The following is a 15,305-nucleotide window of genomic DNA, read 5'->3' as shown; positions in this document are numbered from 1 at the left end:
TTGAGAGCTACCTTAATTGTAATCAAAGGTTTGCAACAGAAAATTACTCTCTTTTATTTTTGGTTTTAATGGACTCTTCAAAGAGAAATGTTCTGATTGCTCCTATAAGCCTGGCAGTTGTGGGGCACTTCAGAGAATGGCCCAGAACCAATCTGGACATATTTGTTAGTAATATTCCTATGTTGGGGCATTGATCTTTGGATAGAATCACAAGGCAAGCACTTTAAAAGTTCATCCATTTAACCCCAGATAATTCAGAGCAGAAATAACTCTGCTCTGAATAGGATGAAGCCTGTCTTCCTGCCCCGAGGGCTACAGGGTACCTTTGTCAGAGAGGCAGCGTAGAGATGCCGGGCGATCCTGAGCAGTAGCAGTGTGCTGGGAACCAGCCTTCTTGTTAGAGCCTGGCCAGCAGCCTGTCTACCTTGTCCATTATGCCACAACTACATTTGAGTAGTGGCCAGAAGGGGATGTAGTGAAAATGGATTGTTCATAATGAAATTGAGGATCAATGAAATAATGAAAATCAAAAGCCTAAAGGTAAGTTTGTTATTGATTGACCATTGCAGAAAACATTGTTAGTAAGAGATCGGGGCATGCTTCATTTATGTAAAATGGGGGATTGCTCCCCTGAGTGAGGCTTGAATAGGAATATAGGATGTGGGAGGAAGTAATTCCCACAGCTGCTTGGAGATGGTGCAGTGGAGTAGAAAGGGTCGTATCTAGGTTTTACACCAACTTTAGCTCTGTGACCTTGACCAAGTAATGACCTCTCTGATCCCTGTTTCAAAAAAAAAAAAAATCATCACAAACTGGTATAAAATCTCTGCCTTGCAGATTTGCTGTGAAATTGAATGAGGTCACCTGGGTGAAGGGACAAAGCTCGGTACCTGGCACAGAGCAGGCATGTAGCCATGTTACCCCTTCTTCTCAAAGTGTTACTTTGGAACAACTGGGCAGGTGCCATCCCCATGAGAGTGAGGGCCCCCTAATCCGTGCCCCCTTGGTGCTGCACCGTGGTCCCAGCAGTGAAGCTGGGGCAATGTCCGACCACGCTTGAGGGTATCTCAGGGCAGATGCCCTCCTCCCAGTACCACCTCCTGGACCATTTTACAGGTGACACAGTTGAGCCATAGAGAATCAATATAACTTACTAAATGGGCAAGTAAATGAGAAGCCTGGAGTATAAATTAAACCCTCTAGGCTCTAAGCCTGCATTTACTCCCAAACTCCTTGCTATCCGTGCCACGTGACACACACACCCTGGCACTCTGAGTGGTCTTTCTGCACAGCAAGAGGTCGTCTCCCCAGCAAGTCTGGGAACTCCCTCAGGAGAGGAAGAGAATGTGTTTCAAACTTTCAGCACTTCCCAAGGCATGCAGGACGGGCTTACTTGCAGTCAAGGTTCAAAAAACAAATAGCCATCATTTGAGACAGGGAAGATATTTTCATAGCCTTATCATTTTAATGTAGAGAAATGGTTATAATATACACTAACCCAGATGAGGAGGAGAAATGCATTAATTCCACAACATGTTCAACCTTTTAAGAAGTTAGCTTCTCAGGCTCCGCAGGGATTCTGGAACTCACCCCCAGAGTTTTGAGAGAAAATTGCAGCTTGGAAAGGCGTTCCTTTCTCCACAGGGAAGAGTTGGGCGGTGAGACAGGGAGGGGACAGGGGAACGTGGCTACAGCAACATGGGGTGTTTACACCAGGAGCAAAGGACAGAGAACAGCCCCGTGTGGCTCATAGTCAGCAAGCAAACAGATCGCCTGGGGGCCCTGCTAAAATGCAGCTTCTGATCAGAGGGCTGGGCGGGACCTGGGCATCTGTATTACTAACAAGCTGCCAGGGGGCGCTCACATTGCTGCTTCACAGAGCACACTGGGAAGCAGCAAGGATGTGGTCGAAGGACAGAGGATTGGGAACACTTGGCCTTTTCCTTCTTCCTCTGCAGTCATTCATCTTTGACTGTAGGTAAATGCCTAATCTCAGACTAGGCAGAGGGCAGGGGGTGGGGGGACCGGATCGTCAGTCAGCTCCCCAGCACGTGACTTTCCCCTTCCCTTCTCCCAGACACACTTGATGGGTGACAGTTCCATGCGTGAAACACGTCAGTTTTTCCATCCATGAAATGAGCATGTGGGCCTGGGTCTCTGGAGGCCTCTTCTGGTTTGACAGTTCTCTGTGTGGGGGAGATGGCCCGAAGGTGTAAGCTTTGCAAGTGTGGTCCAGCAGAAAGCTCTGCCTTCAGTCTGGCCGCTCTCAGGATCCGCACTCACTGTCTCTCATCCTTCTGCAGGGGAAATTTGTGCGTTCAAGATCCACGGCCAGGAGCTGCCCTTTGAGGCCGTGGTGCTCAACAAGACATCGGGAGAGGGCCGGCTCCGCGCCAAGAGCCCCATCGACTGTGAGCTGCAGAAGGAGTACACGTTCATCATCCAGGCCTACGACTGTGGGGCGGGGCCCCAAGAGACGGCCTGGAAGAAGTCGCACAAGTGGGTCGCCTGGCGCAGCTCCCTGGGCCCCTCCCACTCTTGCCCACCCATCCCTGTCACACACTGCTCTTCACATATGTATAGCCAGTGGTCACAGCAAGGTGCTCCAGCATGCTCAACTGCTGGCCAGTTCCCCGGGCCACTGCAGGCCTCGGCCCCAGTCCTGGCCCCGGCCCTGTCTACACCTGAAATTCTCTGCCTCGTGGGGAGATAGTCCTCTTCCACTGTCAGAACTGAGTTCAGGTGTCACTCTGTCTGGGAAGCCTTCCCTGAGCCAGCCCACCCCTGCAGACCTGGTTGGGACCCTCCCCTGGCTTTCTGCCATGCCACCTGCTTCTCTCTACGTGCTTCACTGGGCATTGTAACTCTCCTGTACAGAGTCTGACCCAGAGACTAACACGGGTAAAAGTGGTGAAATTCTTTCTCAGTGGAGGAGTGAGGAAACAGATGAAGGAATGAGTAAGGCAAAGGAGAGACAGTCAAGGGGAATGCTGTTGCCTGAAGCTTGAGACAAGGACAGAGTCCCTCTGGGGTGGAGTCATTGCGGGGGACCAGGGGGAGGGCGGGTGAAAGAGTCTCCACCGAGAGGGAGGACAGAACGCTCAGTCAACCCCCACCTGACTGGCTCGTGGCTTCTCCACTTTCTTGGGGTTGGGACCTGAGTCGGTGCCCGTGGGAGGTGGGGAGGATGGTGTACTTCTCTCTTAGCCACCAGCTCCTCGTTGCTGTGTGTGGTTCCAGGGCTGTGGTCCATATCCAGGTGAAGGACGTCAATGAGTTTGCTCCAACCTTCAAAGAGCCGGCCTACAAGGCTGTTGTGACAGAGGGCAAGATCTATGACAGCATCCTGCAGGTGGAGGCCATCGACGAGGACTGCTCCCCCCAGTACAGCCAGATTTGCAACTATGAAATTGTCACAACCGATGTACCTTTTGCCATTGACAGAAATGGTGAGTATCTGAAGAGGGGGGCAAAGAAACAAGCTGTCCCCCCATTCTGAAGGCCAAGGGGCCTGGATATGCTCAGCAGATAAGGTCTCCCTTGCTACCCCTGATCTGGGCTCTGTAATCCAGATGCAGTTCTGCACCAGAGGGGTTAGCCTGACACCACTAACAGCCCAGCCAGGTATAAAACATCCCTCCTAAGACACCCACTCAGTGAATACAGTGCATCGAACTCACAGTGTCACTAATCTGCAAGCTGCAGACAGCTTGGTTTTCTGGTAGAATTTTTAAGTTGTCATCAGACGTGAGTCATGCCATCAAGTCGGCCATGTCTGAATCCCTTTCCTACAAAACCAGTTGTAACAGTAGCCCACCACAGCAATCTGCTTCCTGCTCCTAAGCAAAGAGACGCTGAAAGGGATGGTGGAGATTTCTGCAACATCTTCTGAGCTGTAGATCCATTCAGGAATCTTTAAAGGTCTTGCCCGTGTCCTTTGAGATTTTCTACCCTAGTGAGTATGAGGGATGGAAGAGTCTGCCCACAACATTCCAATCCCAGACTGAATTTACTAAACTAAAAACGATTCTAATAAAGTCATTTGGTATTTCTCCTTCACCGTTAATTAAAAACTCATTGTAGTGTAAACATGACAGCCAGAGACTTAATCAGCTTAACCCACTTTAACTGTAATTTTCAATAACTTGATATCAATCAAATGATAATTATTTGCCAAGTATATTGTATAATTATTAGCATGAGTGTATATCACCCCACTTGGTTTCAACTAGGATTTCAGTACTGCACAAAGACTCCAATGTTGTAACACCTGAAGTACATTGACTCTGTAAACACGTATTTACTGAGTGCCTAGCACAATGCTGGGAACTGGGGATGGAGACAACGCAGAACCCAAAACACACAGGGGTTTCGTGTGGAGCTTACTGTCTTGTGGGGAAATAATAATAATAATAATAAAAGATACAAAGTCAGGAGGCATACGGTGGTTTTCAAAGGATGCCGTGAACCAGGTTTGTGCTCTGAGCTCCTGGTAGCCAGTGCCTAGAGGGAAACAGCATCAGGCACCTGCTGGCAAGTCCTCGGTGCTTCCGGTATATCTGATGTTGAGACCAGGGAGAAACTTACCCTATGACAGTGTCTTCTGCATCTTAAGAATTGCAGCAGATTCCAGAGGGGATGGAAGCCAAGGGGAAACCCACGTCCGTCACCTCCAGTAGTTTGTGACGTGTCTTGTAAGAGGAAATCAATATTCCTAACACGGACAGAAGAGTACGAAGGCGGGTTCCTTATAAAATGCCGAAAACACGTGGAAATAACAGTAACATACCTGGACATCATTAAAAGCTAATTATGTAGAACACAAGATCAGTGCACAAGAAAGTAAGAGAAAATACTGTACTTCATTTAAAGACTAAGAAATAGATCATTTCAACCCAGAGAGCATGTCAGAACTGCTCTGTCATAGCTTCTACTATTGACAGGGGGCTCATCCCCACCACACAGACACACATCTCACAACACACCCACACACAGACACACACACACACACACACACACACACTCTACTTCATAAAATATAAAACAATTCTTTTGTACTTTTCTGTTTCCCTGTGATGGCTACAAACACATTGGAATTTCGGAGTATCTGTGATGAGTGGTCAAGCTCCCCTTGACCTCCTGCCTTAGTTCTGGAGAGCCACGGGCCAATGAGAGATGAGATGCAAATTCTTTCATCAGAGGGTAAACTGCCCCAGTCACGAAGATAATTACTCACCTTGATGAGCCATTTTGCTAACATATGCCAATTTATTTCCCTAGCTGTCTCATTAAAAGTGAGTAATGGTTCTTTGCCAGGCCTCTGCCTCCAGTGTTGGTTTACAACATAAAATGAAGAGGAGAGTGGGCACTCCCAGGAAGTGTGGGCCCACGACAGTGAGCTTTACGAAAGCAGTTCTCCAAGTAATGAAGGCAGGACCTAGGGGCAGACACAGAGACGGCTCCCATTCTAACGAGCTGCCCAATTGGCCCTTATCCATCACTCTTTCAGTGACTTTCTAGGCTCCTTGAAGAAGTTCTTTGCATACACATCAGAAAAAGTAGTGCTGAGTTTAAGGCCCACTCACTGAGGCCACATGGCTTCAGGTACATGGCTCCTGGCCCCTCCAAGCTGCCAGGATTTTTGCTTATGGGGGAAAGAGAGGAGCAGGGCAACAGGGAGGATAGAAGACAACATGGAGTCAGAATGACCTGTCTTAACTGAAGACTCGTCCTTTTCCAGCAGAGGTCCTCACAGCCTCCCTCCCCTGTGGAATCATGGCAGCAACACCTGCCTCACTGTGGGGCTGTGAGGCCTCAGGGAGAGGCAGTGCCCAGGCATCACGCTTGCAGGGTACATGGCATAAAGGGAGTGCTTGATTCATGGTGCCATGATTATTAGAGATTTATCTGGGTGATTGGGACATGAAGGTTATTCACTCACTCCCCATGGATTTCCAGGCTGAAATTGTGAGCAGGTAACTCTGAGCTGGTGGCAGCACCCCCGTTTTGGGAAGTTCTAGATCAGTTTCAGATAACTGCTTGGCCCCCATCTTCTGGTACTTAGCTGGTCAAGGAGGTTGGTGGGGCCTGGATCTTCCTTTTCATTGAACAGATTGGAAAATTGATTCTTAGAGCATAAAGTGCTTGACTAACAGCACCTGTCACACAGGTGGCAGAGTTGGAACTGGAGCCCAGGTCACCTCAGTGTTGGCCCCAAGGCCTTTCCACCAGTGATAATGCCACTATCCTTAATGATATTTTTTTTAATTTTTTTATTATTTTTTTTCCATTTTTCTGAAGCTGGAAACGGGGAGAGACAGCCAGACAGACCCCCGCATGCGCCCGACCGGGATCCACCCGGCACGCCCACCAGGGGCGACGCTCTGCCCACCAGGGGGCGATGCTCTGCCCATCCTGGGCGTCGCCATGTTGCGACCAGAGCCACTGTAGCGCCTGAGGCAGAGGCCACAGAGCCATCCCCAGCGCCCGGGCCATCTTTGCTCCAATGGAGCCTTTGCTGCGGGAGGGGAAGAGAGAGACAGAGAGGAAAGCGCGGCGGAGGGGTGGAGAAGCAAATGGGCGCTTCTCCTGTGTGCCCTGGCCGGGAATCATACCCGGGTCCTCCGCACGCTAGGCCGACGCTCTACCGCTGAGTCAACCGGCCAGGGCTATCCTTAATGATATTTGACAGGAATGCATGGCAATGGTATTTAAGTTCAAAAACACAAAGTTCTGTCTTAATTCTAAATCCATCACTCTGTGTGTGTGTGAGTGTGTTTGTGTGTGTGAGAGAGATCTTTCCCTGGCTGGTTGGCTCAGCAGTAGAGTGTTGGCCTGGCATGTGGATGTCCCTGGTTTGATTCCTGATCAGAGCACACAGGAGAAGCCACCATCTGCTTCTCCACCCCTCTCCCTCTCCCTTCTCTCTCTCTCTTCCCCTCCTGTAGCCATGGCTTGATTAGTTCAACTGAGTTGGCCCCAGGCACTGAGGATGGCTCTGTGGCCTCCACCTCAGATGCTAGAAATAGCTCAGTTGCCAAGCAATGGAGCAACAGCCCCGGATGAGCAGAACATCACCCTCTAGGGGGCTTTGTCGGGTGGATCCCAGTGAAGACGCATATGGGAGTCTGTCTCTCTGCCTCCCTTCCTCTCATTTAGTAAAGAAAGAGAGAGAGAGAGAGAGAGAGAGAGAGAGACAGAGAGATCTTTGACCAGTTACTTAAATCTTGCCTTAGATTCTCATCAGTAAAATAGGAATTAAATATCTTGCCTGTGTAAGGAGGTAGATGTATTGCAAACAAGGCACTCCTCAGAGTGTCAGCATGAGCCAAACTCTCACTCATGTTTAAGAATGACCACAAAGGAGAGGCAGGGGTTTCAATGACACCCAGTCACCACTGGACAGACTTTCCTGCTTCCCAAGGACTTGTCAGCAGGCTGCCCTGGTGAGTAATGGGACTCGCACGCTTCTGAGTGAGGTGTGGCCTAGAGTCTGCTTATTCTTAAATGAAAACCCTTATCTTCCACCTGAAAAGAAAGGGAACACATGCCTTTTGTGGGTATTTGGAAAACATAGTCAAGTATGAAGAAGGAAATAAGTCACCTTTAATGCCACCAGTGATAATCACCATTAAAAATTTTATTTTCGCCTGACCTGTGGTGGCACAGTGGATAAAGCATCTACCTAGAATACCTAGTCACTGGTTCAAAGCCCTGGGCTTGCCCAGTTGAGGCACATACAAGAAGCAACTATGAGTTGATGTTTTCTGCTCTTCCACCCCACCTGTCCCTCTCTTGCCTCTCTCTGAAATCAATAAATAACCATTACTGACATTTTACCAGTAGGTTTTTTTAAATGACTTTTCAACCAAAAAGTATGGCCACACATTTCTTGCTTTTCTTATCCTCACATTTTTACTTAACATCCAATTATATTAATTTTTTTTTTCTATGCTTAAAAATGCTTCATAATTACTTTCAGTTCTGAATAACATCCAGCTTATGACACTCTCACAGGTAGCTCTCCCCTTGCTGGCAGACATGCAGTTTCTTTACTATTTTTCAATGTAATAAATAATGCTGAGGTTGACATATTTTCACATGTATTTGCAAATTTTCACAATAAATATCTCAAGTTTTTATCATTCTTCTGGAATCAATTTTAGATGTGGAATTGCATGCCCAAAAGGTATGAATAATTGCACAGTGACTGGCCTGTATAGCTTCCCAAAAGGGCTGTTCGCATTCAAATTCTATTGGAAGGAGTGTGCAGGTCACGGTGCCTGTCTCATTGCAACCCCTCCCCACCTGAGTTTTAAAAAATTACCTTCCCCAATATGCAAGGTAGGCCCTGGCTGGTTGGCTCAGCGGTAGAGCGTCGGCCTGGCGTGCGGGGGACCCGGGTTCGATTCCCGGCCAGGGCACATAGGAAAAGAGCCCATTTGCTTCTCCACCCCCCTCCCTTCCTTCCTCTCTGTCTCTTTCTTCCCCTCCCGCAGCCAAGGCTCCATTGGAGCAAAGATGGCCCGGGCGCTGGGGATGGCTCCTTGGCCTCTGCCCCAGGCGCTAGAGTGGCTCTGGTCGCAGCAGAGAGAAGCCCCGGAGGGGCAGAGCATCGCCCCCTGGTGGGCAGAGCATCGCCCCTGGTGGGCGTGCCGGGTGAATCCCGGTCGGGCGCATGCGGGAGTCTGTCTGACTATCTCTCCCCGTTTCCAGCTTCAGAAAAATACAATATATATATATATATATATGCGCAAGGTAGGTCCTCTTCGTTCTCTGAGAGGTAGCTCCCCAAGTTCACTTGGACTGGGGAATAGGCCCAGGGGCAGCTCTTCACATGGGTTAACTGTGGACTCAGGTCTCCTGAGAAGGCACTACGCACATGTGAGGGGGAAGTAGAATTGTAACAGGAGCAAAATGGGTGGCTTCTTCTGAGCAATCAAAAACTTTTCAGTGAGGGGTCTTACCCAGATGTTACCCTCCCCCACTCAATGGTTGGTCACAATATTGTGGCCACTCTTATTCTGACCTAATGCTGCAGATTCTGTGCTCCAACCTCATCCTTATACCCGTGAAGGTGGCGGCAGCGGGGAAAGTAAATTAGTTTCTCAGACAGTTGCATTAAGACAGTTACGGAAGAGGGGCCGCAACAAATTGAGGCAAGGATTGCCGGCTCGTGTGTTTATTTTTCTAGCACAATCAATAGTATTTGGTCTGCTTAACGTCACACGGGTTGTAAACCCTAAGCCTTCCTCCTCTATGAGCTGGATCTTTTGAGAGCCATTTAACTTTAAAAAAGAGAAAAGTGAAAACTTTTTGTTGAAAATTCAATTTGATGCTGCTGAAACCTACTTCCCTTGGCTATATTACAGTGCCTCCATCTGACAAAAATCCCTCCCCTGCAATAACTGTAACCACAAACTAGTTTGTTAACAGAACCTGTAGGGAGTGTTACCAACCTGATACTCAGAAAACCCAGACCAGTGCGGGCCCCAAGCTGAGACTGAGATAAATATTTGGGGAAAAATGAAAGGGATTCTGAACACCAGCCACAATGCCAAACATACCTCAAACCCATTTTTATTCAGAGATTTCCTTTTTTCTTTTTTTTATTATTTATTTATTTATTTATTTATTTATTTATTTATTTATGTTAGAGAAGGGGGGGGGCTGGAAGCATCAATTCTCATATGTGCCTTGACCAGGCAAGCCCAGGGTTTTGAACCGGCGACCTCAACATTCCAGGTCGACGCTTGATCCACTGCGCCACCACAGGTCAGGCCTATTCAGAGATTTCTTACTGGCTTTGTTATAGTAAATTTAATTCAGATCCTTAGCTGGAGTTGCATTCTTAGAAACAGTCCAGAGCGGACAGCAGAATCAATGATTCCAATTCGTGATCCAATGTCGCGGGCCGCTCTGTCCCTCCTCGCCACCACTGGCCTCCACGCCTTCCTTTGCTTCACAATCACTCACATTTATAGCACCTGCTCATGGTCTAGTTCTGAGTTCTGTTTAAGATTGGGTGATTGGTGGATCAATTTTTCCAATCTTTAAAAAACATGTGACTTTCCTAATTTCCCAGGCTTTCCAGCCTTAGTCCCTGTTGTTTCCATTCACATGAACAATACATCAGTTGGAATGGAAGAAAGCCCATTAGAGAGTTTTCCCTTAGTTTGGATGAAAACTAAAAATATGCCTGAGTCAGCCATTCTATATTTGTTTATTTGCCTGTTGGGTTTTTTGTTTGTTTGTTTGTTTAATTTCCATTTTCTTAATTTCACTTCTGGTAAACGATGATGATAACATTTGAGTTCTAATTTGCTGTCAGCTCCACCATCTGAAAAAATGCAAAAATGAAAATACTCTCAACAAAGGAAGATTTTAATCTCTTGGAATCAAAAACTAAATATTATTAAATGCACATGGTCCTATATTATTAGTTTCTTGGGACCAAAATTGTATTTTAGCAAAAATAGTCAATTAAAATTTTGCTTGTTAAGTATCAGATATTTATTTCTGAATCATAATATCAAATCCACAAGGATAACAACACACAAATGGCTCATAAAAGCTGTTTGGTCTTTCTTGGAGAAGAAAAATGTCTTGGCCACCAGGGCAAGGAATCTGTTATTCTGTGTAGCTTTGGGAGGGAGGTCACACGTTTCCTTATTGATTTTACTTCCGTTCGGTAGCAAAATAATGTGAGAAGAGGCAGTGAACATTCCTGGCAATGAGCCCAGATGTTAAAAAATATGTGTCAGGACACTTCTGAATTCCGTCTTTTTCCTAGAGATTCCGTGGCAGACGAGCTCCACACCTTACACCAGGGGCGCAGCCGTGTGCAGCACTTGGAGTTGTCCGGCACCCGTTACTTACAAACACACGCCCAGAATAGGGTTCCGAATGTGTGCTCGGAATTTCGAAGCAGCCCTGTCTCACAGCGGGGGTGGTTCTAGCTGGCCGATCCTGGGAATCTGCCACCAGGTGCCACCGGGTGCAGTCAGGTCACATGTGGACGCCGTGCCCCCCGTTTGCCATCGTTTCATTCTGATGAAGGGTGGGAGAAGGGGAGATGGGGTTTTGAAGAACTGCATTGTGCTTAACTGGTGATGATCTCTTTGTCCTCAGGCAACATCAGGAACACCGAGAAGCTGAACTATGACAAGCAACACCAGTACGAGATCCTGGTGACTGCCTACGACTGTGGACAGAAGCCTGCTTCTCAGGACACCCTGGTGCAGGTGGACGTGAAGCCAGTTTGCAAGCCTGGCTGGCAAGGTAGGCCGGCGTTGGTCATTCCTATGGAGTAAAGGCAGCATGACCCGGTGTAAAGAAGCTTCTAGGCCTATCCTCAAATTATCACAACACATAACTAGAGAGGTTTTTAAAGTGTAGTTACTCTGCTGCCTGAAATAGAGTAGCTTGTGTATTGTCACCACTGCTAGAGGATACATCATCCCCCTTTTGAAGGTGAGAATCCCAAGGTAACCTGTCTAACGTCAGGTGCCCAGCTTATCTCGTGTAATCTTTCTCAAGTTTCATGACACCTTTGGATCAATAGTAATTATTCACGGCGCTCAGCAGAAATAGCCAGCAAGCCTATTCGCTTTACCGTAGAGTGCTGAGTCCGTCTGGGGCAATTCAAGTGTAGCATCGTTACTCCACACCTGGGGACAGTGAGGTTTGCACAGAAGGGCCCAGGCAGAGATTTGAGATCCAGAATCCAGCCTCTGGATTAAAGGGTTTCTAAAATGTTGGCTCGGGGGATGGCGAAACCATGGCCTGCACTGGAGGTGGATTTTGTGCTAGCTGAGATCTGTTAGGGTGTGGGGACTGAAGAAAGATTCAGGTTACCTTTGATGGTGCAGGTTTGCCACTGAGCCGAGGCAGAGCATGGAGGCAGGCTGACTGTCTAGCTGGGTCTTGGAGAATTGAATGACTTGTGGGACAGCGACAGCTCTATTGGTGACATTGACAGTGCCAGCGGCAGGGCAGGGGTGCTGGAGTTAGCTCTGTGCCACCGTGTTGGTTGTTTCAGCTTCACGTGTTGATGCTATGGTAGGCTCCTGTTTGTTCATAACTCACGGTGCTTCACAGAGTCCTCCACGTTGGGGCTTCTGTCTACTGCCTTCTCTCGGTATGTCTTTAAGCTTCAGGCCTCCTGTGATATTCTCATATTCTCCCTCTCTCTCTCTCTTTCTTTCTCTCTCTTTCTCAGTTCTTGGGGAGTGGTGTATCTTTTATTCTTAAAATACCCTAGAGAGGGTGTGATTAGCTGTTAGTCACTACATTTCTATGGGGCTAAATGATGCCAGGCCACCAAATAAGTCAAATAAGTCACCGGTCAGACTCTGAATGGCTGCCTTTAGTCGGGCATTTACTCCTAATCTAATGCATCAGGACCAGATTAGCAGGACCTTATCTTGCAAAGCAAGGACACTACCTGCGGCCCCTCCCCTCAGAAAGCAGCTGTCCACGTGCTCCTCCCCTGCACACCTAGCCCCTTTCACCTTTCAGCTGGGAAGATGGGAGGGGTAATTAAACCCACTTGTGAACAGACTTAGAATCGTTTTCCTTTGAACAAAGTAGAGAAGTTGAGACATAAAGAATAAAGTAGAGACATTTGTGTCTCTGTTTTCTGTCAATCTATTTAAGATGAAGCAAGAAACAGAGAAGGAAGGACGGGTCAGAGTGGGAAACTGTTCCTGATCTCAGAAAACCTGAGCTTTCCTTGGGATGATTCACCAGACCCGAAGGACTCTGAGGGCAAGATTCTTCTCTTGTGTTCCCCACAGAATTCCTTAGGTTTAGCACATGTCTGGTAGGAGCTCAAGAAATAGTCATTGAATGAATGAATGAATGAGCTATATGAGTATAGAAGAACTCACCTCCTTTTATTTTAAGATATAAGGACTGGCTACAGTGAAGTTCTAGCTTTTGAAGAGAAAGCCTGGAAAGAATATAAAATCTTTCTAAGCATGAAATAAGCTCCCAATGGGATTTTAAGTAGGAAAAGCAAAACAAAGCTTTATCTGGAGAATGGTCCCAACATTTTTTTGTCTCTGATAAATGAGACATCTATGATTTGGGATTACATTTTTGTCACTGTATTTAAATTGAATTTTCTAACAGAGTTGTTGCTTGTTTCGATGTTAAATATGTGCAAAGAAAAACATTTTAGTAATGTTCAGTTCCGTGCGTGAAGACTGTGGGGGGCCCTCCCCTCATGTGCCTGGTGCAGTTTGCAGCTCTAGACAGTGGCCTCCTGAAGGCAAAGACTTGTGCCCGGTCCTTACTGTGTCTCTAGCACCCAGCACAGGGCCAGGCACGGTGCAGGTGACTAGCAAATGTTGAATGGACGAATGAATGGGGGGTAAGACCTTGCTGACAAATACAACTTTCTATGGAACAGAAGAGAAGGGAGCAGCAACTCCATATATCAGTTCAACATGTCAAGCAATGTGATTTAAGCATGTGTCACGTCAGAATCAACTACCCTATGGTGGCTTCCCTGCCTAAGTTCACCAGCCTTTGGTGGCAGAAGCTGACATTGGATTCTGCGTCACACCCCTTCTCCCTCCAGTCTAGCTCCTGTAGATAGCCATTAAGTCCTGCTCCCTCGCCGTTGTTCCAGCAGGCTTTCAGATTGTAGGACCCTAGGTTCTCAGGTATGTTATATAGCAATGGCCAGAGTGCCTTCCTGCCATTCCTATTCCAGCCTCCAGATCTGGAGAAAAACCTCTCCTTCCAGCATCCAGTTCACTTTATTCCTCCACTTTAGCAACCCTCATCTCTGACCAACCTATCTTGGGGCCTGTTCTCTCCTCTGCCCTTGGCCAGGGCTGCAGCCTTGTAGCTGGAAGTGCACCTTTCTCCAGGGACGAGCGAGCCACCACTGGTTCCAGATGTGTATTTCCTGTGCAGCCTTCTGCCAGCTTTGTAGGCAAACTGGGGTGAGCTGGGTTTTACTGGTTTTCTAACTGCAGGTGAAGCAGGCTGCCCCTTCCTGTGAGGGTGTCAGGTCCTAGAAGGAAGGCATAGCTCCTCCTGAAGCAGATGTGGGGTGAAGCCTGCACTGTGTAGAGTGGGAGAGGAGCATGGCAAGGGGACCATCCAGGGCACCAGTGAACAATATAAGGAAACCAGTCTGGCTTGGGCTGGGACTGGGGAGAAGTTGGAAGCAAGATTGGAGAGGTCAGGGGTAGGATTGGGTGGGCGGTCAAGATGATGAATGCCAGGGTGAGGAGTGCACTAATCCCCAGACTCCTGAGACCCAGCTGTGAGTGATAGGTCTGCGGGCATATGCCAGGCATAATTGTCCAGAACAGAGGTTCCTCCCTGAGCTGACTTCTCACCAGCAACCAGAGTCACCATGGAAATGCGGTTTGGCAGTTCAAATTCTTGTACCTGTTCCAAGTCATTTCCCTGCAGACAGGAGGGGACTGCAGCCCAGTGAAAGCAGTCCATCATGTGCAGGAGCCTGCTGTCGCCCCTGAGCACTCCCAGCGAGCACCGGTACCAGCCCCTGTTGCAGTCAGCTTCTCCCAGCTGTCTTGGAGGAACGAGGGACCTTGCCCACAACTGGAACCTTTGCAGGGCTTGATACAGGACTGCTCCAGACTGCAGTGGTACCCAGGGCAGTGGGCCCATTTTCCATCACAGTAACCTCCTCCACAGTGTAGAACCCAGCCTTCCCCAGCATGCTGTACCCAGATGGGCATCCTACACCCTGGCTCTGCTGCCACCTGTCTTTTAGACCTTGGCCAGAGCATCTCTGCTCAGGCTATGGTTTTTCATTCTCTGTCTTCTCTTTTGGGTGGGTCTTGATTTCCGAGAAACAATATGGGTTCCCTGAGGGCAGAACCACACTTCTCACAGCTCCTGACACCATTGAACTTTCCATCCATCTCAGAAACATAAACTAACAGCTTGCTTATCAGCAACACCCACCAATGACGCAGTAGGGATTATTGGGAGATGGAATAGCTTCGCAACCAGAAGATGACCCCAGTGTGCCGCACATTGCTGTCTTGCTCTTCTGTGAGTTTTGTCTTCTCCACTATGTTCTGAGACTAGAATTCTGAATAGGTGGTAATGGTCAGCTCACTCTTCTGGGCTAGGTGGAGTTCTGCCAAAGGGGACGTCACTCCCAACCTCAGTTGCCTGGAGTCCTCAAAGCATCAACTAGGCCTGTGTGTGGTGAAGGGGGAACTCGTGTTCTGTCCTGGGCTTTGAGAACTCACGGCATCCCCATGGGTGCCTCCCATGCACGGAGGTGAAACATTGTAGTAGGAATCAGGGGA

At 48.1% G+C, this 15,305-nt stretch overlaps 1 protein-coding gene across 2 annotated transcripts in view; it reads left to right on the top strand.

The window, feature by feature from the left end:
- The window catches only part of CLSTN2 (calsyntenin 2), a 662,061-nt gene that overhangs the window by 507,974 nt on the left and 138,782 nt on the right, over window positions 1-15,305 (top strand). For both annotated transcript variants that reach the window (XM_066244545.1, XM_066244544.1), the window contains exons 3-5: window positions 2,304-2,499; window positions 3,241-3,449; window positions 11,131-11,280. In XM_066244545.1, coding sequence (XP_066100642.1) covers window positions 2,304-2,499; window positions 3,241-3,449; window positions 11,131-11,280 — 555 coding nt within the window. The remainder of the gene's footprint in view (window positions 1-2,303; window positions 2,500-3,240; window positions 3,450-11,130; window positions 11,281-15,305) is intronic.

The sequence above is a fragment of the Saccopteryx bilineata genome, chromosome 10, assembly GCF_036850765.1.
Source record: "Saccopteryx bilineata isolate mSacBil1 chromosome 10, mSacBil1_pri_phased_curated, whole genome shotgun sequence".
Lineage (NCBI taxonomy): Eukaryota > Metazoa > Chordata > Mammalia > Chiroptera > Emballonuridae > Saccopteryx > Saccopteryx bilineata.
The sequence above is the reverse complement of the archived record's forward strand: the minus strand, read 5'-3'. Positions and strand labels throughout refer to the sequence as shown.